Genomic DNA, 24,683 nt, shown 5'->3' with positions numbered 1-24,683 from the left:
GCCTCTCTGGAGGGACCAGGGCTTCAACTCACACCCTCCCAACAAGCCCTACCCCTGCCTCAGTGACTTGGCCCCAGCCTGACCGGCCGGACACTCCTCCAACTGCACACCTGGCCCTTGACAACCGTCTCCTTCTCCTCAAACTGCACACCTGGCCCTTGACGACTGTCTCCTTCTCCAACTGCACACCTGGCCCTTGGCGACCATCTCCTTCTCCAACTGCACAGCTGGCTCTTGGCGGCTATCTCCTTGCTCTGTAAGGTGCAGCCACAGGGTTCTCCCCACGCCACTCGGTGCCCAGTCCCCCCTCTGCTGTGGGCTGGAGGGGATGCCTTCTGCAGGCTCCAAATCACCTGTGGAATGAAACCCAGCAGCGTGTCCCACACTGACGTGTCCAGCCCTCCCAGCCCTGCCTGTGTGCCAGGGATGTTGATGAATTTGGTGTCACCCTAGGTCTGTGTGGCAGGAGGCCTCCTGCACCATCATGGTGGGTGGGGACCCCCGCCTGCCACGACCGGAGTAGGTCACTGCTAAGGAAAGGCTGTGGTCCATATGCTGTGTGCCCTGAGCACAGTGGCGTCCCAGGCCCTGGGGTCCCTCTTCATTCTCATCGGCACCCGGCAGGGCAGCCTTGGCCATCCTGGTTGCACAGGTGAGGACAGGCTGGCAGGGGGCCCTGCTTGAAGCCATAGCTAGGGAACGGTGGCACAGACCCACAAAGCCAGCTCCTATGCTCCAAAGGCCCCGCCTGTCACCCCTGTGGTCTCAGATAGATGATCCACTGTTGGGAAGAGCCCTACACCCTGGGCATACCGCGTTTTTGTCACACTAGTCTAGCAGAACATTAGGATCCCAAAAGAAACACACACAAAGCTCCTCCTCGAAGCCGGGCCCTTCAGAAAGGATTCTGGAGGTGCCCATGTTCCCCCATGAAGCACAAGGCTGCAGGAAGCGTTCTGGACCCCACATTCCTGGCTGGGAAAAGGTTTTCTTCTCTGAGGCTGCACGGATCGTGCTGAAAGAGTAGCCATACGCCTTCCCTCCATGCAAGGTCAAGACATGAAAGGTCATGGAGACCAGGGGTGAGCAAGCACAGGACTGCAGGAGGAGGGGCCAGGTGAGGGCAGCAGCCCAGGGCCACACACTGCACCCTGGAGACAGGGAGTGAGATAGGGACAGCCCCGTGGGGTGTGCAAGGAAGGGCGATCTCAGCTGGCCTGGGGTGCACAAACCTGCATGCTCCTAAGATAGGGCTATCTTCAGGACTGGCCCTGGGCTGGCTCCTGGGAGTTAGCTCTGAGCCCCCGGAATGTCCTGTCCCATTAGAGTGTCTCTGTAGGTCTGAGGTCTTGGACCACGCCGTGCCAGCCTGACCAGTTTATGCCCCGGCTGGTTTATGGACTTGTCCACAGGAGCCCTTTCCTTTTGCTGATTGTAATCTGTGTCGTTGCATAGTAACTAGCCATAACTATGAGCGTAACAGCTTTTCTGAGCCCTGTGAGGTTTTCCAGGAAATCTTCAAGCCTGAGGGTGGTCTCAGGGATGCTGGCCCACCAGGATGGGGACAGAGCTGCACAGGACATGCTTCGGGTGACCCTCACTGCAGACAGAGATGCCGACTGCAAGTGTGGCCCAGGATGCCTTCTTGGTGGATGCTCCTCATGGGTCCACAGGTGGACAAAGCAGTAGGCTGATGGCAGTGCCCCACTGGCCATGCAGCTCCACAGCCCCCCTTGGGGCAGTAGGCCTTTTAATGGCAAGATTCAAAGCAGAGGAGACCACATGTTCAAATCCCAGGCCTGGCACACTCAGGTAAGAGGGAGCCACTGTGGTCCTCTGAGACCCTCTGTATCTTCTTCTGTAAAAGGGGGCTCATGAAGCCTGCTTCTGGGGTGCAGATACCTACCTGCACCCAGCAGTGGCCATGGACTTTTGTGTAGATGATGGATCCCTGAGTGTCAAGGCACTCCAAACGCCCCCGGTTCAATATCAAAGGCCAACAGCTAAGCCAGCGTGGGGCCATGCAGGGTGACCCCTCCACAGATGGCAGTTGTGACTTGTCACGGAGATGGAGTCGTGAGAGTTTCATGTGAAGAGCAGACAGAACTAAGGCAAGCTTCTCCTCTGACCTGAGAAAGCCCCCAAAGTATCTCCCAGGAGGCCCCGCAGCAAGTGGCAGGTAGACAGGCCATTCAGCAGGTCCCTTCTCAGAGATGGGTGCCCGAATGCCTGGAGACACTGACCCACTTCACCCAGACAGTGTCCCGGGCTCCATTGTGGCCAGCAGGCAGGGAGGAGTGCCCATCCACAGTGGCCCTGAGCAGGGATAGCCATACCCCAGAGGTCAGAGGAGGCTCAGGGCAGGGTGGGGTGTGTGGCAGGTCCCTGAGCCCCCCCAAGGCTGTCCCATGCAGCCCCTCTGCCCCACCCTGCCCTGGCAGCTGCTGCTGGCAAGGATCCTAACACGATTGCCCACAGGGGTCTCTGGGATTCAGGGAGCCATCCCAGGACACTAGGAAAAGCCACTTGCTCTGATAAGCTCCCAGAACAACCTTGACTCACTTTCTGCCAAGCACTGCCTTGTGCCTTCTATGCATGTCCTACCAGAGCTGGCTGTGGGGCAGGTGAGCCCCACACAGGGAGCCCCCTCTCCAGGCCTCAGCACAGCCCCAGGAGTCTGTGAAGCTCTGTGTCCTTCCCCCCAAATGATAAAGCTGAGCCAATCTGACAGCATGTGGGAAACGTCCCCCAGCAAGGTGCCCAGACACACGGCTTCACCAGCCCAACTGCCCAGGAGGAAAAGAATGTTACTGGACTCCTTCAAATGATGGTGTGAGCCACCCAGAGCAGAGGACTCCCTCTCCAAGACCAGCTGCCCCTCTGCCCAGCCCCCGGAAGTCTTTCTGCTGCAGGGCAGTGCCCCCTTGGGGAGGGCTCCCTAAGCACGGCTGGATTAAGAATAGATGTTTGCTAAACAGAATTATCCCACTTTCATGGAAACACAGGCACCTAAGATAAAGTGCTGGGAGAACAAACCTCCAGGACACTACCCTGGGTTATCTCTGAGCCATAAGATAAGGTGGCCTGGCCCACTCTGCCAGCCAAGGGAGTGTCACCTGGATGGCCTCCAGTCCAGCCTGCACCTCTCAAAGCTCGGTGGAGCCAAATCTCACTCTGTTGTCTCTCAGAAGTGCCCACTCCATCGCTGGTACCAAAAATGAAGAGTGAGCAACTGGGTGTTGAGTTCTGGGGTGGAACCCGGGTTAGGCATGATACAGAGAGCAGGGTCCCAGCCTGGCTTATGGAGCCCGCCTGAGCGTGACTGTGTGGTCCTGGGTGACAATCCCGAGCTCACTCGGCATCCCACACACTCGGGGTCCCATGGTGCTGGTGCGTCATGGGGATGGGCTCCTTCCCAGAGTGTAACAGACAAAAGCCATCTGACATCTGAGGAGCTGATGGGGGTGAGAGTGTCATCTAACATCACCATGGGGACAATGGCACTTGGGGCTTTTAGAGCTTCTCCCGTGTTCGAAAACACTTTCTTTTTCATCTGAGAACCTCAAAATGATGGAAGCAAAAGTAGATCAAAAAATGACCACCTTCAGCAAATGCATGTCTATTTTCATCAATGAAACACTAATTCTGATTAAAGCATAGTCTTTTTGAAGATTCCGTTTGTACCTGGATGGCAGCCCATGGCTGGAAACAGCAGAAAGTGCCGAGACAGACTGGGAAGCCCTTGGCTACCGGCTTCCACTGTCCCTGGCACTTTTGGTGATGGGTTTTGCTGTTTCCTCTGTGTGGGGAGCCCCCGTCTCTAGGCTGTGGGTTCTGAAACCTTCCCAAGTTCATGAGTCCATATCTGCTCTGGCAAGGGCTGTCCACAATGTGCTTGGCGTAAAGCAAGAGGGACACCAGGCCAAAGGTATCTGCCCTCAGGGGCCCACGAGTCAGTGGCTTCCCATGCACCTAGCACCAGACAGAGTTTTCACAAGTCACGTGTTCAGCAAATGCACACACCCCACCCATGCTCCCGAGGTCCTTCCCAGGGGCAGCAAGAACTCTTCTCTCTGGAAGCCCCTGCCTTCTCCAGCTCGTAGATGTGGCAGAACCCTGGTAATGGGACAGCCCTCCTCACACAGGCAGCACAGAGGAGCCACCCGCTGCCTCCCGACACAGCCACAGAACCCCGAAAATGAGCCAACAAGACTCACAGATGACTGCACGGAAGAGCACGGGAAGGTCCCTCATGGATCTGGGACCCACATCCTTCCGCCTCTGCAGGGCAGGAGCCAAGAAGCATAAATTAGCACCAATGAATGAACATGAGTCCTATATGACCCATTGGTGGTATTTAGCTACATTCTGGGGTGTGCTATCAGGGAATGGAATGCTACAGAAGAGAAGCCATTTGAAAGCACAGCAAAAGTGTCTTTTCGAAATAGAGGCCACTCTTGGCCAGGCGCAGTGGCGGCTCACGCCTGTAATCTCAGCATTTTGGGAGGCCGAGGTGGGCGGATCACCTGAGGTCAGGAGTTTGAAATCAGCCTGGCCAACATGGCAAAACCCCATCTCTTCTAAAAATACAAAAATTAGCCAGGCGTGGTGGCGGGCGCCTGTAGTCTCAGCTACTCAGGAGGCTGAGGCAGGAGAATCACTGGAACCTGGGAGGCGGAGGCTGCAGTGAGCCGAGATCACACCACTGCACTCCAGGCTGGGAGACAGAGTTGGACTCCATCTCAAAAAAAAAAAAAAATTCCAAAGAGAGGCCACTCCCGAGTCCGAGCAGCAGAGTCCAAAACGTTAGAAGTTTTGGAGCTATTAACACTGTAACTGCTGCAAAAGCCTAAGACAAAAGCACTCCCGGAAGGCTCAGCTCCCCTAGAAATGCAACACCAAGGCATCGGGCCCCAGGCATGCTTTAGAACAAGGTGCCTCAACATGTAATAAAACCAAATACACACGAGATACTGAAATGACAACAAACTAGGTTCTCTCCCAGTCCAATCCCATTGTATGTTAATCGCAGACCATGGGCCTCAACAAAACTCCAAGCAGATTTGTTTGCAGGTCAACCAGGACAGGGAGACTCCTCAGTCTTCTTGTTATCCAATGGATTTTTAAAAAGAAATAAGTAAATTCTGAGATGTTCATAAAACTGGTATCTACTTTTCTAAAACATCAAGTGAAAAACGTCATGTAGAGACAGCGGGTGGGCCACAGGCTGGCAGCAATGACATTGGGAGTACCCACACAGACAGTATTCACCAGCCTCTCCAGCTTTAAGTTCAAAACCTGAAGACCAGGCAGGCGGCATGGGGCAAAATGTATGGGGTGCCCTGAAGTGACCGCACACCCCATCTCTGCAACTCCTCCATTCTGCCTGTTGTTTCAGAAAACCATTCTGGGGACATCAGTAAGTCTAGGTGCTGGGCTGTGGGTCTGGGTGTAGTGGGGACAGATGCACCCTTCGGGGCACAGAGAGGGGCTAAGAAGAGCGGCCACACTCACTGGCCTGGCTCAGCCCTCACTCCATCACACCCCTGGGACCTCCAGGGGACAGGAAAGGAGATGCTGGTACACTCCTGGGCTGTGTCTCAGTGCCAGTTCCCATTACTGCATCCCATCAGATTCCCTGGGGCCCGTGAGGCCTGGGAGGTCAGCAGAACTCAGCCTTCCAAGCCCTTCCCATCTGTGTCCTCATCCCTCCTCTACCTCTCCCCGGGCACCCCCGACTACCTCTCCCCGGACACCCCCGACTGCCCCTTCCCCTGGAGAGATGAGCCAGGACCAGGAAGGCATCCAGGAGGGAAGCAGAGGCAGTCAACCAAGTTCATGCCACCAGCCTTTGCAGCACACCACCCAGGTGCTGGAGCCTGTCTCCAGGACAGAATGCCCAGACGCAAGGGTGGGAAAATGCACCAAAACTAAAAGGCCAATGGGCCTTGGGTTTGCTCAGAGCAGGTTGGGGAGTCAGGCCCAGGCACACTGAAGGCCTTGGGGGCTGACCCAAGGTGCCCGGGGTTGGGGAGCCAGGCATGGGCACACCGAAGGCCTCGGGGGCTGACCCAATGTGCCCGGTGCCCGGGAGAGAAGGCCTCACTCCAATCAATCCATGCGTTCAGGCCACAGCTCCTCAAGGATTTGGAGCACGAGCCAGTCTTGTGGCAGCGCGGAGGGAGGGGCTCACCAGGGTGGAGGCAAAGCCACTCACAGCCCGAGAAAGGCAGTGGCTCAGAATGTCTGGTGGCGGGGGAAGGGTGGGGGTGACAAGGAAGGCAGGGCCAGAAGCCCTGGGAAGGCCTGGTTGGCCAGTTTGGAGGTGACAGGGACACAGTGGCCATGCCCATGGAAGGGGCCTTGGGGAGTCAGCGGGAGATGACCTTGAGGCTGACCTTCAAAGATGTGCCCCTGACAGGACCCCAAGCATGCCCCAGCTCCTCCCATTAGCTCCTTCCACGGCAAACAGCACAGGTACCAAGCACCAGCCCTACCGGAGCAGGGCCAGGCCCATCCCCACCTCCTGAGTCCCCCAGCCCTGTCTGTGCATCCAGGAACCCGAGGCGGCGATGGCAGGCTGGGTTCTGGGACACAGCGCGATGTCAGCCAGTCCCCCAGTGCTACTACGAGCTAGATACTGGTGACTCACTTCCCAATTAGCCAGGTCGTCACAGGAAGCGCGAGTCAGGCCTGCTAAGTATGCGTGTTTCACAGGGTTTTTACTCTCCAGCTCAGCCGAGAAGAGGCGGACAGCACAGCCCGCCCGCGGGCCCGGCGCCTTCCACACCCCCTCCCTCCTCAGCAGCATCGGGGCTGCTCTCCCCAAGGAGGCCAGCACGCACTGTGTGCTCAGGGACACCTGGTCACCCGTCTGTGCAAGTTCACTTTGCGCCACAGTGGCCCAAGTGACCCGTCCCCTGTTTGAAAACACACTAGAGGTGTTTGTCGAGCAATGTTTCAACTTCATTGTGTGAACTACAAGCAAAATCCCATCAGTCCCTTAGCCCATGAAGCTGAAGCCAAAAGCAAACAAGCATCACTTTAAGCTGTTGTTGGTCAGGGACAGGGGAGTGGGGTCAGGGCCCAGGCGAGCCTGCCATCTGCATTATGGGGCCTTGGAGTCTGAGGCTGGGATCGCTGATACAGAACTGTGCAACCCTGCTGCGTCACCTCCGTTTTTATCATCCTAAAATTGAGGGTCTGGAAGACAATGAGCACCATCAATTTCAGGCTGGAAAACTGAGGCCCAAAGAGGAAAAGCCTTAACCTCCCCTCAGCTTACCAAGCAAAGGGGTCTCCGAGAATTGCTGAATTTGAAGCAAACAAAAGGTGGCTTTGGTTTAAGACACATGGAGTCTGAGGATACAAAGGGAGGTGCGGTTCCAGCTGACCAGATCTGGAGCTGCAGGCAGATTCGCGGGTGTGTCTGTGTGTTGGGAGTGCTGTCTAACACACCGGAACGCACATTTGCACCACATAACAGAAGCACACTCCACGCCCCAGCCCACCACATGCATAACAAGGGAACCCGGGAGGGAAGGTCCGCCTTGCCCTAAAAAGAGGGGAGGAAGATGGCCCTGGAAACAGGAAAGTCCTGACTCAGCAACAAAGGTTGGGGGTGGCGGAGGTCGCCCCAGGCAGGAGGCTGCCCACAGGATGAGAACAGCCTGCCTGGAGGCAGCATCCAGTGTAGAGTGGAGCTGAGTGCTCTACCAGCACAGGCCGGCTGACCCCGGCGCCACCTCCCTGCAGAGGGCCCTACGGAGCCTGAGCTCAGCCAGGGACCAGGAACCAGGGACCAGAGTCAGGGGAGCCGGCTGGAACAGAAGGGCACGTCGGTGCTAGGCTGGGGGAGGCGCAGAGATGGACATAAAGCAAACTCTAGGCAACCAAGGGTCCCACCAGCAGAGCAGAACTTCCTGGGGAGAAATCCACTTAGGAAATGCGGGCTGTAGACACCACAGAAATCTCCAAAATCACACTTGGGGACTCAGCCACCTCCTTGAAAGGCGGGCGTAATGAAACAAGCAGGAAGATGAGGGGAAAGGCTGATGGGCGCCGCCGTCGGTGCGGGAGTGTTTGATTGCCTCTAAATGGCTTCATCACCATCGGCAGCACGGTTACATGTGAAATGCGGAGAAATTAAGTCAGAGAAAAGATTGCAAGCAACTCGTGAACCCTGCGCTGGTTCCAAGCTCTGGAAACAGAAGTGTGTGGAAACGTGCAGAGACACCTCCCCCCCGGCAGACAGCCTTTCCAGCAGCTCCGCCGGTCTGGGAGGGGCTGCACTGAGCCTGCAGGAGCTGTCTCTGCAGACGGAAACAGTCACGGGAGGCAAGGGACCCGCACGGGACGGGGACTTGGGCTCAACTTCCTCAGACCCCCACGCTGGCCCGTCCAGCTGCAGAAGTGGAGAAACCCAGAAACTGTAAGATTGCCACCCTGCTGGTATTGAGTCCACACCAGGAAATACCGGCACAAGTGTGCTTGCTGGGGCCACAGACAAGGCATAGACGCGCTAGAGCAGGGCTCCCAGTGGGCTGATTGTCCCAGGGTCAGGCGGCAAGGTCCAGAGACATCTTTGGTCGTCACAACTGGGAGGAGGGGCCCCTGGCATCAAGTGGGGGTGGCCGGGGTGCTCGCAAAGCCCCGCCATGTACAGGCAGACCCCTGCCACAGAGCACGGCCCAGCTCTAAATGACCCTAGTGCTGCCCTGAGAAACCCTGAACTGGGGGAAATTGGAACAAGTGCAGCTTTAAGGAGAACAAGGATTGGGGAGCTGTCACTGCAGAAGTCCAGAAAAAGAGGCCGAAAGGAGGGTTTGAGTTTTCCACTCTAGCAACGAGAAAAGTCCTACTAAATATACCTACCAATTCTGAGCTCTTCCCAGGTATTCCACATATTATTATTATTATTAATCAAACTGTTAGAACCAAAGATATCTTTGGAATCCAGGAGACTTTGTTTGCAAGAGGACAGCAGCCCTCCAGCCCCTGCCCCTTCAGCCCCGCCCCAGGCTTGCAGCCCCACCCCTAGGTTTGCAGCCCCTCCTACCCTCAGCTCACTCTTCAGCCCCGCCTCCAGGTGGGCCCCACCCCACTCTTCAGCCCCGCCTCCAGGCCTCCAGCCCTGCCCCTTCAGCCCCGCCCCCAGGCTTGCAGCCCCGCCCCTAGGCTTGCAGCCACTTCTACCCTCAGCCCACTCTTCAGCCCCGCCTCCAGGTGGGCCCCACCCCACTCTTCAGCCCCGCCTCCAGGCCTCCAGCCCTGCCCCTTCAGCCCCGCCCCCAGGCTTGCAGCCCCACCCCTAGGCTTGCAGCCACTTCTACCCTCAGCCCACTCTTCAGCCCCGCCTCCAGGTGGGCCCCACCCCACTCTTCAGCCCCGCCTCCAGGCCTCTAGCCCTGCCCCTTCAGCCCCGCCCCCAGGCTTGCAGCCCCGCCCCTAGGCTTGCAGCCACTTCTACCCTCAGCCCACTCTTCAGCCCCGCCTCCAGGTGGGTCCCACCCCACTCTTCAGCCCCGCCTCCAGGCCTCCAGCCCTGCCCCTTCAGCCCCGCCCCCAGGCTTGCAGCCCCGCCCCTAGGCTTGCAGCCACTTCTACCCTCAGCCCACTCTTCAGCCCCGCCTCCAGGCCTCCAGCCCTGCCCCTTCAGCCCCGCCCCCAGGCTTGCAGCCCCACCCCTAGGCTTGCAGCCACTCCTACCCTCAGCCCACTCTTCAGCCCCGCCTCCAGGTGGGCCCCACCCCACCCTTCAGCCCCGCCTCCAGGCCTCCAGCCCTCAGCCCCGCCCCCAGGCCTCCAGCCCCGCCCCCAGGCTTCCAGCTACTCCTCTGACCCTCAGCCCCGCCCCCAGGCCTCAGCCCCGTCCCCAGGCCTAAACCCAGACTGATGACCCCTGGCCACTGGACACTCCAGTCTCGTCTTTCAAGCTGCTTGGCTGTGCTGAGGCGGAAATGCCGTCTTTTCTAGAGCTGTTCTAGGAGTGCAGAAACAGGGGCAAGGGGCTGGCCCAGAAACCAGCAGTGAGGCTGCGGAAGAACCCTGCCGGGCCCCGTGGGACCGCAAGCGCCGGCTTCTCCTCCCTGCTTCCTCCCTCCACCCAGGGCAAGGTCCGCCCAGACGGGAAGGAGGGAGGCGCGGCCTGGAACACCGCAGGCCGGGGCGGAACGGGGCCTCGGTCCCTGGCAGGGCTGATGTCCATGGATGGGCCACTGCTGGGGACCCCTGAGCCCGTGGGGAGTGGAGCTGGCACCGTGGGGAGTGGAGCTTGGAGGAAGCCAAGACCCGGAGTCAGGCGGGCCTGCAGTCCCTGTGCGGGACCCGCCCCACCGCTCCTCATAAGGAGGGGGCCTCCAGTCCAGCCGCTCCTCCCCTGGTGGCTGGGAGGTGAGGGGGCGCCAAGCCTCTTTCTGAAAGATGAAATGCAAGCACAGCAGCCTGTTACTGTCTTAGTGGTACTGCTTTCTCTGTATTTTCTTTCCTATATTCATTCATTCATTCAGAGATCCTGAACCAAGCATGAAGATGCCGTGGGCGACAGATTCCTGCGTGTGCGTTTAGGTGGCACAGCCTACGCCTTGTTAACTCCCAGGAAACCAGGGCCCCAGATGGCTGGACCACCCCGCCTGCCCTTCACGACTCTCCCTGCGGCGCACCTGCAAACCAGGACCACACAGCGCCCCAAACAACCAGGCAGTCCCAGCAGGGGTAGAGCCAGACCCCTCTGTGCCCAGCTCTAGGTGGAGTGGGTGATGTCAGAAGACATCGCCTACCACAAGTGGGCCCTCCTCTGTCCCCCACAGCTGGTCAGGCGTCCCCGACTCCCCTGGCCCCTCCGCCTGCAGGGTTGACATCATTGTATAGATGGGTTTCCACGTCCACGTGATCTTCTGGAGCTTCAGCCCACTGAGAGCTGGGAGGTTCCCTGTGGCTGCCTCACCATACAGCTCACTGCCCAGCAGGTGCTGTGACCAAAAGCGTCTGTCCAGAGGGCCCACAGTCAGTCCCCCGAGGCCATCAGCCATGCCCCAAGCTCAGAGCCCAAGACAAGGCAGAAAGTGACCCCGACAGCGGCCACCAGAACATACACGCACAGCACTGGAGAGGGGATGGGGATGCGTGCTTAGGGGATGCCTCAGGAAGCAGGGGATCCTCTAAGACATGAGGTGGGCACTTTCTGGCCTAGCTCACCATGGCTTCCTGCATCCACAGCATTTAGGGAGTAAGCCAGGCCTTCAGGGGCGGTAGGAGCACCACAGCACCTATGTCCAACCCGGAGTATGTGGGAGAGGAATGAGAACATGCCAGCTTCCTGGGAAGCTTCTAGAAGGCCCTGTAGGCAGGAGGCTGCTCTCAGGATTGGATTCCAGGGCTGGACAGAGGGATGGAGACTCCCACCTGGGCCGAGGGGCTCAGCTTTGGGCCCCTGAGTGTGGTCAGCCAGAGGAGAGGGTGAGAGCCGGGCAGGAGGGTTGAAGGCAGCCGGGTCCTTCCAAGGGAAGTTATGGTTCAGGGCAGGGGCCTGGAGGCGGAGAAGCCACTGAGGATGACGCTGCTACATTCAGGAGGGAGAGCAGGTGTGAGGTCTCAAGTGACAGCAGCCTAGACAGAGACAGGACAGGCAAGATGTCTCTGGGACAAGGAATAGACAGGCCGGCTAGGTGCAGGGCCAGGGGCACGGGGAGCCCAGGGAAGGGAGAACAAGGACAGAGGAGCCTCCCCAGATGGAAACCAGATCCAGAGCTAGATCCTGGGCTGCCTCTCACCACCTCTGGGAGGTCCCTGATATTCTGAGGTGGCAGCTGGGTTGGGACACAGAAAGGTAGCATGAAGAACCCACCAGAACACAGGGGCCTAGCGCAGGCTGCTCCCCCATCATCTTCGGCCTTTGCTTTGTGCCGACTGACTGTCCCCTCCCCTCTGGAATGTCAGCTCCAGGAGAGTGACCATCTCTGCCCCCGGGGCTTGGCATATGGCTGGAGCTCACCTGAGACTAATTAAATGAATACCCTGGAAGCCACGTCTCCAGCTTCACCCGCAAGCCTGCAGCCAGCTCCACCACTCCTGCCTCCTTCGAGCAGTGCTGGAAGGAGACCCGCAGAGCCAGCCCCCTCCAAAGCAGAGGCTCATCCCATGGCAGGTGACACGCCAAGGGACAGGGAGGCCTCTTCCAGGGAGGCTCACTGCGGGGCTGCCATCCCACCGGGCCCAGACCCGCTGTCCTGCAGGATGCCGCTGGCATACAAAGCTGGAACTCAGCCTCCCTGGAGCCAGGAGGACCAGGGGATTCCAGACGAGTCCCGCTCGCCTAGTTGGAGATAAAAGTAATTCCACACCCGATTCCTGCCAGCCATTTTAATAAATAAGTAAACGCTACAAAGCCTCAGGGAGCCCTCTACCACATTCACTGGGGTGAAGGAGAGACGAGAATAGTCGCCCAGATCTGCTGCCAGCTGCCAGGCCCATTTCTGGAAAGCCCAGCACCGAGGCAGCTTGTGCTGCTGCCGTGAGTCTTAGCACACTCCAGGGCGGAGAAGTCCAGAAGGGAGGAGCTGGGTGGCTGGAGCTGCTGTTCCTGGGCTCCAGGCCCACCCAGGGCCTCCACAGAAACCATCCACACTGGGGGCAGATCAGGGGGCCCTTGTCAATGGAGAAGCCCCAGGACCATGTGCAAGGCAGCATTTAAGAAGAGACACACCAGACGCTATGGGCCCCCTGCACCTGCACCAACACAGGCCCCTGAGACGGCCTCAATGACAGTTCTCCTAACAAACAGTCATCAATCTACAGGGCTTTCCATACCCCAGTGCTCACTCTGGCCACCTGAACAGTTTCTGGTCCTCCTTGTCCATCTCCACCCTGAATGCTGGGGCTGGACCATCGCTGACAGTGCTCCGAGTGACAGGTGGCGATCTGTAGAGGTCATTAACTCCAGAGCGCCACATTTTAATGCAAAAATGAGCCCTTCTAAATCGGCGCAGATGCGAGGCTATATAAAGAAATGGGGATTTTAATGTTTTGCTTTTCTTCCCTTTTCTAGTGCCACATTATCATAACATTTTCTCATAATTACGCCCATAAAAGTCACCTGAAAATGCTTCATGCCACAAAAGTTGATCTACATATTTCATTCCGAGCATGTCGAGTGGCAGATCCTGAGCTCAGAACTCTGGGGCAGAACTTAGCTGGGGAGCCTGGTGTTGAAGAGACCCATCAGGTGGAGCCCCCTTCTTGGGTTCGAGTGTCCTCTGGCCTCAGGGAGGTCCAGCAGAGACACCTGTGTGGACAGTGGAAGAGTGTAGACCCCCTCTTCTGACCCTATCTCAGCGAAAGAGCAGGGGTGGAGGGTGGGAGGGGACAGTGGGGCACCGCCAGGATCACCAGGAGTCAATGCCGCTCTCCAAGGCACTGTCTAGAGCCGCTTGGAAGTCCCTTCCCCCAGGGGTCCCTGCATGGGAAAATCCTGTGAGGGGGCAAACCTGCCTCTTCCTCACTGAGCCTAGGGCATGGATGTTGGCTAAAAGAAGTCCCAGAGACAGATAATTTATATTTACGGAGCTGAAAGAAACAAACAGCCCATCTTCTTGTGCCCCAAATTCATCGAATAAAAACACAGCAAGAATTTTTTCAAAAAAGATGAGAAATAAACTTCTGAACGGCACCACTTCATTAAGCCTCCAGTGTTTTCCATTTTACCTCTTTGACAACTCCAGAACAAAATTTGAACAGCAGGAAAGTAACATATTCTAATCGCTCCTAAATATGCAATAAATTGTATTTATAAAAGAAATGCAACATCAGAGTGCCTACGCTCAGTTAGGATTCTAATGGATTCAAAACAATTCCAAAGTTGTTTGTAATTTATTCTCATAGTTATAGCTGAGGACATGAAATTTAACTGGAAAGTACAGCTCAATATTGACGGGATTTATTTGGAAATTTCCATGTCCAGCACATAGTGAATCTGTCTGTCTTCCTCACTCTCCCCGGTATGCCGAAATATAGTCTAGGTCCCCACCATCCACCTGCTCGTGCTGAATAGGGGACATGGAATCTAGGTTAGTGCAGAGTGTCCTTCACCTTTGATTTCAACACTGCACACAAGGACAGAGTCAGTGCTTAGGTGTCATAGGGAGTTGCCCCAGGTCATCATTTGCTTCTCTCCCTTGCTGCTGTTCTATCCTAGATGCCAGGGTGGAAAGATCACATCTTCAGCGGCGGGCACAGAACACCCTCAAACAGCTCTAGCTGGGTCAAGAGGTCCCATTCCACATCTAGGCAAGAACCACATCTAGGCAGACAGACTTCTCTACTCCAAATACGCTAAGGGGAAAACAACCTATATCAACTCTTTTTAAGCCACACCCAAAGAGGTTTCCTCAGACCAGAACGGAGAAGAGCTTCAACTTCCCCGTCAAAGCTCATCATCATGCAAGTCAACTCATTACCAACCATCCAACAACCCTCATGGGCAGCACCGGCCGCGGAAGAAACCAAGCCTGCTGTCACCGTGATGGTCGCAGACCACCGAGCATGCATTTTAAAGTGAGCCATCCGGGGCCCCTTCCCCTGTTTGCGTCTCCTGGCAATTCTTCCCCAGGAGGAGAAAATGACAAGGCTGTGTCACTATAGCAACTAGCCTAATTGGTGGACTGCAGGTCTTTCTCCAGCCAGATGGTGGAGCCCATCTCCTTATATATGGATCCCAGCACACGGGAAAGAAAGAAGGCCGGAATCTCACTGGGCCAAGAACAGCAGAATCCCCCCAACAGAAAACCAGGCCAAGAAAGAATCCAGTTTCCTCTTAGCTGCACCAGAAAGCCAGCACCTTATGTGCTGCAGAGAAACACACAGATTTAATAGGCAGGATAATTGAACGCTGTATGATACTTATCAGTTTCCCTAATTAATATGATACAAATATATCTGCTTCATAACACAAAGACATTTGGAGTAATAAAAATCCTTACCGATGACAAAAACAATTTACAAACAAGAATACGAACTATTCTTCTTCATCCCAGATCTATTGGAAGAAAGAATGAAAATCATAGGAACTGTTTAATTTGCATTTAATTTGCTTTATCGGTTCTAAAAAAAAGGGGGGGGATTTTTTTTTCCCTAGGACTGCAGTTCCAAGCTATAAATTATTATTATGTCTATTTTGTATTTTAGTGAAATGTTTTAATTTCTCCAAGTACATTTCTGGTGTAATGGGGTGTGTCTCTTATTGTCAATTATTCCATTACATGGAGATGGAAACAGCCATAAAAAATGTGCTTCACCCAAGCTTCTGTTATTAATTATTTCTGCTACTCTGGTAAGACCTTCTTACCAATTGTCCTTGTCCTGGCGAAGGGCTGTTTCCAGAACGCTGGGGAGGCCTCCTAAGGAGGAGGGATGAGTGTGGAACCAGATCTCCCATCCTCAGTGTGTCTAAGCAGCAGGCTCAGATGTCTGTGCTGGGACACCAGGACTCGACTCGGCAGAGCAGGCGACAGTCTCAGGAAGGTGTGAGCCCGTCCGGATGAACAACGTGCTGACACCTTAGGATTCAGGATGCAGCGCAGGGTGGGAGAGAGCTGACGCTGCGGGTATTGAGACAGTGTGTACCGCGCTCCTAGCGGGCTCGGAAAGTGCAGTGTTGAAGCCACAGGGCCCTGGTGTCAAGTACTTAGCAACAATTAGCAGTTGTTCTTTTCCACACCTGCTGAGCTGCTGGGGGTTGGGGGTGAGGTGTTGTCCTGGGTTCTAGCAGCCAGCCAGGGATAGGCAGCCTGTAGTGGGCTCAGGGCACTACAGCCCCTCCCCAAACACTGCTGAATGAGCTCCCTCTCCCTCTCCTCTCCTCTCCGGTGATGCCACCAGGAAGTGCGTTCAAATGCCTCCTCTTCAGCACAGAGTTTACCTGCCATTAACCCTTTCTACATCTCCTAGGAAGCCTTGCTTGGGGGTCTTCTGGGGAATCCCCCCACATACCCCTGCAGGCCCCGTGACGGCCACAGAAAACTCGGGGGCAGGCACAAATGTCGCTCAAACCCCCAGACCCTGCTCCCTGCAGGCAGCCAGCCAGTGAGTTCCCAGGGGCGCCGGCGCACCCACGGTGGCCTCGTCTGCCTGGGCAGCTCGGGTTGAGACCCCCAGGCTTGGCGACCCCTCCCCGCTCGGTGCCACAGCATTTCTAGGGAAATGCATAACCGCGCTGAAGCAAGTAGGAAAATTCCTGCTCTGGTCCCCGGGTTTCCCTCGCGATCCTGGCGAGCTGGGCTGTCCCAGGACTCCGGAGGCCGATCCCGCGGCTGCCCGGGTCTCCCTGGGCCACTGTGCTCTCATTTTGGCGACAGCGGAAGGATCAGATCGGACTGGAAGCTTGGAGGCCCGGGGCTCTGCAGGAGGGAGGTTCCGGGAGGTCTGTGGAGGGAGGTTCGGTGCTGGCCTTTTTTTTTTTTTTTTTTTTTTTTGTAAAGAATCCCTATTTTTCCATCACCTCCCGCGCCCATGGCAATTCTCCATGACAGGTGCTCCCCAGCACCCGTCCTTTTCTCCCGCTGAAGACAAGAAGCCTGGAGCTCCCGGAGCTGAAGCCGACCAGCCCGCGCCATCCGGGGCCAGAGCCTGTGCCCGGGACGCTGAGCAGCCCCCACTCACCCCATCAGCCGCGAACGTGCCCCGGGAGGCTGAGCACCCTCCCCAGCGCCGAGGCTGGAGTCTGCACCCGGGACTCCAACCACCCCTCATTCCACCCGCCTGGAGCCTCGGCAGGGGCACAGGCCACCCCCCACCCTTCACCCCAGGCAACCGGGAGACCGCGGCGGTCACCCCCTACCCCAGCCCCCAGCTCACACCCGGGCGCCCACTGGCCCGCACCACCCCAGCCCGCCACCGCGCCAGTCCCGCCGGTCACCAGCTCGGGCCCCAGACACGACCCGAGAAACGTCCGCGGCCGCGGCGAGCCCCCTCCGGGCATCCCATCCCTCACTTCGCTTCTCTTTCCAGAAGGCGCTTGACGAGCCCTTTTCCCGGGAAAGCGGAAGCTCCAGCCGCTCCTCCGAGCCCAAGCTGGGCTCCTGCCTGAAGAGCTCCTCTCCGGGCTCGGCCGCCGCGTCCCCCCTTGTCCCGGGCTGAGGCACGGGGAGGGCGCTCCGCAGACACCCCGGCAGCGCCGCCCGCCCTCCGCGACCTGCAGCTGCCTCCTGAGCGCGCATCTCGGCCGGGAAGCCGCGGGCTGGGCTCCGACCGCCGGGCAGGGACGGGCCGCGCCACCCGGGGCCTGGAGCCCGGGCCCTGCCGGGGAGTCAGGGAAGGGAGGCTCGGGCCGGGGCGTCCAGCCCCGAAGTGCTCGAGCGCCCGGAACCCGGGTGGACCCTCTCGCCCGCCCAGAGCAGCGTCGGACCGGCCGGGACTCTGGGGACCACGCGCCCGGCGCTCGTAACTCCGGGCCGACTCCGGGAGGCCCGCGGGGCGCCTGCCGGGGCCGGAGGAGGGGGTCCGGGGCCCAGAGGGCCGTGCCGGGACCGGGGCCGCGCGGTACTCACTGCAGTAGGCGATGAGCAGGCTGGCCAGGATCATGAACGCCCAGAAAGTTGAGGACATGCTGGGCAGGGCGGTCGCATCTTGCCGGCTGCCGGTCCTGGGCGATGGCGCCATTGAAGCCGCGGCGCCCGCGCGGGGGGCAGCAGCGCGTCTCAGCAGCCGGCCCTGCCCGCGCCCCCGCGCCGGCCTCCACGTGCGGGCCCCGCGCGCGCCATCCTCCGCCGCCGCCGCCGCCGCGCCCGGGCCCCGGCCCACCGCGCCCCGCGCCGCGCCCGCGCCGCCCGCGCTCGCGCCCGCGCCCGCGCCCGCCGACCCCGCGCCGGCCCCGCTCTGGGCGTCACTGCGCGCCCCGGCTACGCGCGCCCCGGCATCCGTGAGAGAGGCGCGCGCCCGCCGCCGCTGGGGGCTCCAGCCGCCGACCCGGGACTGGCAGAGGGGACGCCGCGCCCGAGCCGCTCCTCTGGATGGCGACAGAGACGGCCTGGCGCGCCCGCAGCCTGGGCCCCCCGCGGGGACGACGGCCGGGCCAGGTGAAGTTCGTGCACTTGGGCCTTCCGCGTCCCCATCCACCGCAGCCAGGGCCTGGAAGGCTGGGGAGGGGGCGGGGGCGGCAGACGCCTCCTAAGGTGGGTTCTGGGAGTTGGATCTGGAGTTTATTCCAAGGAGAGGGTGCTCTGGGCCTGTTCCCTAGGTGTGCCCTGTTACCCCAAATCGGGCATGTGCAGTGGGGTCCCTGAGTCAACTGGGAGCACAGCCTCAGACCCCGGAAGAGTCACCCTTCATCGGAAGCCCAGCACCCTGAAGGCTCCTCCTCCACCCGGGGCGGCACTGCCAGGCACAGGCACGCACTTTCCCTCAGTCCTCTGCCCCACGATTACTCTACTCGGGCACCTCTGCCACTGCCCCGTCCTTGCTGAGCCATCTCCTGGTTCATCTCCCTGGAGTCCCTGCAGGACTGGCTCTCGGTGGCGTCTCCGGGCTCCCAGTCCCAGGACTGGTCCTATCCAGGTGGGTTTTCTGAGCAGGATGACAATGATCGCAATCTATTTTACCTGCATTGTCAATGATCATCTGCAAGATAGGTTCACTCCTATAACAAGCTAAGGATGGGGAAAATGAGCCCTGTAAGGACACAAGGACACTTTCCCCGTCTCCAACCCTCCTAGTCATGTCCCCTCTGCACCTCCCTCTACAGCCCAGGAGATACGCTCCCCAGTCCAGGATGTCCAGATGGCTCTGCTGCCTGGAGAGGCTCTGGCCCCTGCCGGTACCTGCCACAGCACCACCCCAAGCTCTCCCTCCCTGCAGGTTCGTGCACACGACTAATAGAACCCCTCCTCTGGAACTCACAAGATCTTCTCCATCCTGCATAGGGCTGGGGGCTTGAGCACCCCAGGAGATTCTTTTGGAGCTGGAGACCCTTTTCTGAGGAGCCAGTAGAGGGCCTGCAAGTCAGATTGAGCAACCAGGGAGAAGAAGCATCATCCCTTCATCTTGAGGCCTGGTCCAGGGAGGTGAAGGGATGTGGACTGTCCCCAGCCCTACACTCACCCACAACTCATGCATGCAAGCATTCATGCCCCAATGCACACACTGCACCACACACACACGTATTTTCCTTGAATCTCTGTCTCACACACACACACTCACACACACACGCTCTCTCATCCACACACACACAACACTTTAGGAGAAACTGAGCAAAGAAAGGCAGCCTCTCACTGTGAGTCCTCTAACCCCTGTCCCAGTGGTTGATGTGCACTGAAGCTTCCTTGCCAGGGGCTCTGACAGGATTCTTGTGTTAATATGATTGTGTTCATGCTTATTTTGTCCTATCAATTTTCAATCCTGTTTAATTAAAACACTGACTTTCCTGTTTAGTATCTTCTCAACTGCAGCTTCTCCCCGCTCTCTTTCCTGGCAGGGAGGTGATTCTGCAGAAGTTGGGGCTCCTGACAACTTTGGGGTGGCCATGAGGGATGCACCCCTTGCCTCTGGATGTGAAGGGTAGGCATGGGACCCTGGCAGGGAGGGGCTCCCTCAATGGGATTCTGTGGAGTCAACCATTGATGCCCGGGTCTCCACCCTTATAATTTCATTCCTTTCATTGAAGCCTTTTTTCCTGCTAAAAAGGATGTGGCTTTTAAAATGTTACAGATTCCAATTCATCCTGTCCATCCCGAATTCCTGTGCCAGACATTCCTTCATTCAACCTCTGTTTATTGAGCACCTACTTGGGCGAGGCACTGGGACTGGGGAAGCCAACAAGACACAGATTTTCTGTCCCCCTGGAAAGTGACAGTCAGTTTGAGAAACAGACAAGGAAACAAACAATTCCAGTGCAGCGTGGCAAGCGTCACGATGGGAGGGAGAGGAGAGCACTCTTAGAGCACAAGAAAGGAGCGTTTACCCTAAAATCATGCTCTAGAGCGCAGCAAGTGTGTGCCAGGGAGGGCTTCCAGGAGAGTGGTTTCCAAGCCCTTTTGGTCCATCCTTAGGACAAACACACACACACATGCACACATATATGCACATATACGAACACACACACGCACGTGAACACATGTACACACACATGCACACATATATGCACATATACGAACACACACACGCACGTGAACACATGTGCACACACATCCACACACGCACATACATGCACACACATGCTTTCACACACATGCACACACACATGCACACACATGCTTGGAGTGAAAGTTTCCGAAGCAATATTTACCCCAAAAATACTCTGATGTTTTCTATTGCATCCTAATTCATTTTTGAAATGCTGGTTGCCCTCCCAATAATTTGGTTTATAGTAGTTTTCTTTCTTTAAAAAATACGGTTTGAAGAGAGATGCAGTCTACCTTGACTTTGGGAGGGTATATTGGAGCCTTTCTGCCAAAGGACAGGGGCCGTGGTGACAATGGGGTGGCTGGGGAGGGCTCCCAAGCAGAGGAGAAGAGGTGCAGTGTGGTACCCGGCCTGCTGTACCCAGGAACTCAGACACTGAGGTTTTTGTGGCCACAACATTAGGGCTATGGTGGGGAACCTTGGGCTATGGGAGAGCAGTGCTTGGTTCATTACATGCTGAATATTTCCAGAAAAAGGGAATGGAAGGGGAGCCCTTGGTGCTTATGACTTGGAGTCTAGAATGGTAGAGAGTCTGAAAATGGTGACGCTAGAAAAGGTGAATTCTCCACCCCAGGTTACAAGTAGAAGGACCTGAGGAGTGGGGAGGCGGCGGGGGGAGGTGTGGGGTCCGAGATCAGATTGAAGAGATGGGGTCTCCCTGGGACAGCAACCTTGAGGTAATTACAAAGACACCGCCCCCGGGCAGCCCAAAGGCAAGGGCAGGTGCCTGGTCCAGCCCCATCCCGGCCTTGTTTCCAGAGGCCTGGAGAGAGAGACCAAGATGGAAATTGAGGATGGGGGGGTGAGCGCAGCCTGAATTCTGTTGCTAGGGAACAGAAAGCTCTGCTCTGGATCCCAACACACGCTACGGATTGACGATTTTTTTTGTTGTTGTTGATGGGCTGGTTTTGATTACTGGCCAGAACTAACAGGAGTTTAGATTTTGAAACCTAAATAAGTCTATTAAATAATCACACCATCACCTTAACTCCTACCCGAAAATGCAGGGGATAGCAATTGTGTAACACTTGAGGGAGTCCTCGGCTCTGACCCCACACCAAGCCACCAGTCCTGGGACTGCTTCAGAGGCCTGACCCACAGAAGGGGCGTCCCTGCATGGCGGGGCACCCAGCGTGGCCGAGGAAGGCAATAGAAAGGGGCGTTACCCAGAGAGGAGGGGCAGCTGACCAGGGTGCGGACCCAGGCACGTATTGCAGTCAGGTGGCAGCCTCGCTGTCCTCCTGGGGATGTGAGCCCACTGTTCGCTGTGTTCTGCTGTGGTCGGTGGGGGCGGGTTGTTCTCTCTCCACCCCTCCCTGCAGTGAGGGTGTTTTCTATTTGCCGTTAGGTTGCAGGTACCCAACTGACCAAGGGCTCCCTGAGATACTGAATTTGGAGCTGGATGTTTTCACGGGGTGAGATGTCAGGATGTCCCTGCTGATACAGTGGGAGAAAAATGTATTTTATGCAAGGCCAGCGCTATCTCCTAAAGGAAGCACACAGGTCTCTGAACAGCAGGTCGCAAAAGGTGGGAGCTGTAGCGGGCTACTGTGCCTGCTCTCCTGGGGATCTGTGCCTCCCTCTGAAAACAATTGCAGGCTTTCACCTTCCACACACATATCCCACGTGCATTTTACCAAGAGGTTACTGTGACAGCTGGGGGAGGACCCAGGTTGGTAGAGAGAGTTGAGCCAGCTTGGCAGTGGCTGGGAAGATCCAGGTGAGAGCCGGGGTGGCTGGCTTCTCAGGAGCAGCTGTCAAGGCAGGGATGTGGGGGGCTTGGCAGCTATCCAGGAAGTAGAACTGACAGGCTGTGGGGACTCCGGAGTGGTGGGCATATGGCAGAGATGTCCCAAGTTACTCCCCAGGCTTCTGTCTAGAGAAACTGGGCATGGCTGGGTATGGTGGTTCACGCCTATAATTCTAGCACTTTGGCAGGCCAAGATGAGAGGGTAGCTTGAGGCCAGGAATTCAAGACCAGCTTGGGCAACATAGCAAGACCCCCATCTCTACAAAAAATCAAAAAGTTAGGCAGCATGGTGGTGCACACCTGTAGTCACAGCTGCTTGGGAGGCTGAGGTGGGAGGATCGCTTGAGCCCATGAGTTTGAGGCTGCAGTGAGCTCTGACTGTATAACTGTACTCTGGCGTGAGTGATAGAGGAGACCCTGTTGAGAAGGAAGGAAGGAAGGAGAAGGAAGAGAAAAAGGGAGGGAGGGAGGAGAGGGGAGTGGGGGAGGGGAGGGGAGGGGAGGGAAGGGATCCGGAGGTTGAGGTGGGAGAATCGCTTGAGCCCATGAGTTTGAGTCTACAGTGAGCTCTGATTGTATAATTGCACTCCAGTCTGGGTGACAGAGGAGACCCTGTCAGGAAGGAAGGAAGGAGAACGAAGGAGAAGGAGGGAGGGGAGGGGAGGGGAGGGAGGAAGGCAGACAGATCAAGGAAGTAGCAGGGGTGGCTGTTAAGATGGGCCCCGCCAGCTGCTGGGGACAGACTTGAACACTAGGGAGCTCAGGCACTTCCTCAGCAGCTTCCAGGCCGAGAGAGGAGCCGAAGCACACAGGAAAGAGAAGCACAAAAGGCCAAAAGACACAAAGAGGAGGGGCGAGGGCCAGCAGGCACGGACTGTGTGCCCCGTGAGGACAGAGGCCACTTTGCTGCTGAATTCTCAGCCCTGAAAACAGTGCTTTGCAGAGAGTTGGTAAATGACGTGAATGCATGATTTAACGATAATTATCCATTTTATTGATCCAGTCTAGTAATGACAATAAACAGTATTGATACATCCCATACTAAGGGCCAGGCACTAGTCCAAGTTCCCCCATATACTCACTCACTTAATCTTCATAACAGCCCAAGGAGGCAGTCGATACCTGGATTTCAGGACATGGAACCTGGGGCAAGGGGGCCTGCAGGCAATTGTCCTGGGATTTTTAGTCAGCCATGGGAGCTGAGGTTGGGATCCAGGTGGTCTGCTCCGGAGAACTTGCCCTGACGGCTGTGCGCACGACCTCTCATCACCAAATCACGTTGAGTAAAAAAATACAAAATGGAGAGACAAGCAAAAGGAATACAGAATGTTCCTCAATTCTGCCACGTGGAGTTCACCACATTTAGCATTTTGTTAATATCTTTCACATCTTTTTTCACATATACGTTCATCCTGTAAATATTTTGTAAACAGTTTTCTTAGTACACGGTGAATATTATTTCATGGAATTATATATTCTTCCAGAACATTGTGTTTTCTGGTAGCCTGAAATTCTGTAACACATTAAATACTGCCGTTCATTCAATCAACCTTGATTTTTGGACATTTAGACAATTTCTAGTGTTTAGAAAACACTTCAGAAATGAACACCCTTTTACTGAAATCATTTTCTATATTTATGGTTATTTACAGAAAAAATTGCAGAGCTGGAATTGTTAGGTCCAAGTAAGGACAGAATTTTGAGGCCTTTCTGTATATTGACAAATTAATTTCCAAAAATATTAATATTAATTTGCATCTCTACAGACAGCGCGTGAGAGGACCCACGTCAGTCTGTTCGCGTCAGCACCAGATATCATCACTGGCACCAGTACCTTGGACAATTTTGCACGTAGGAAGAAATGTTACTGTTGTTTTCATTTGCATTTCTCTAATAAGGATTAACAATTTTTATGTATGTCATTTTAGTGTCTTTTGTAGATCAACTGTTTATGTTCTTTTTCAAGTTTTCCCCTAGTGAGTTTGTCTTTTGTTGTTGATTAGTAAGAGTTCTTTCAATTTATTTGTGGGATATATTCCTTTAATTTTGGGGGAATTTCAAACAGAAAAAAATAGAAACAAGAATATCATCATATAACAATATTATTATAATCATATTACAAATCATTTTTTTCAGTTGTCTTTGTTGAATGTGTCACGTGACCATGTTTCCTCTTGGAGGTTTAAGTATGTTGTCAATGGGAATGTGCCAGGAGGTTCTCATCTTTTGTATCTTTCGGTATTTTAAACAGCTTCGTGGAGGTATATTGACAGGGGTTCTTCAAGGAAACAGAACCAATAGGCTGTGTGTGTGTCTGTGTGTGTGTGCAGTGATGTATCACTTAACAATGGGAATATATTCTGAGAAATGTGTTGTTAGGCGACGTTGTTGTGTGAACATCATAGATGTAGGTACTTACCCAGACCAAGATGGTGTAACCTACTACACACCTAGGCAATATGGTAGGTTGAGGCTGTTTCTCCTCGGCTACAAACCTGTACAGTGTGTGCTGAGTACTGTAGGTGATTGTAACACAATAATATTTATCTATCTAAACGTAGAAAAAGGTAGGTACAGAAAAATATGGTATTGTAACCTTTTTTTTTTTTTTGAGATGGAGTCTTGCCCTGTCTCCCAGGCTGGAGTACAGTGGTGCAGTCTCGGCTCACTGCAACCTCCAACCTCCCGGGTTCAAGCAGTTCTCCCTGCCTCAGCCTCCCGAGTAATTGGGATTACAGGCACCCGCCACCACACCTGGATAATT

At 55.9% G+C, this 24,683-nt stretch overlaps 1 protein-coding gene across 1 annotated transcript in view; it reads right to left on the bottom strand.

Annotated features, from left to right (window-relative positions):
- TAFA5 (TAFA chemokine like family member 5) overlaps positions 1 to 17,824 on the bottom strand; it is a 272,093-nt gene extending 254,269 nt beyond the window's left edge. Inside the window, exon 1 of the mRNA XM_054469892.2 lies at positions 17,541 to 17,824. Coding sequence (XP_054325867.1) covers positions 17,541 to 17,652 — 112 coding nt within the window. The 5' untranslated portion in view covers positions 17,653 to 17,824. The remainder of the gene's footprint in view (positions 1 to 17,540) is intronic.
- Positions 17,825 to 24,683: the final 6,859 nt, after the last annotated feature.

This window comes from Pongo pygmaeus, chromosome 23 (assembly GCF_028885625.2).
Source record: "Pongo pygmaeus isolate AG05252 chromosome 23, NHGRI_mPonPyg2-v2.0_pri, whole genome shotgun sequence".
Lineage (NCBI taxonomy): Eukaryota > Metazoa > Chordata > Mammalia > Primates > Hominidae > Pongo > Pongo pygmaeus.
Note: the sequence above shows the minus strand (reverse complement) of the source record. Positions and strands in the feature narration are given on the sequence as shown.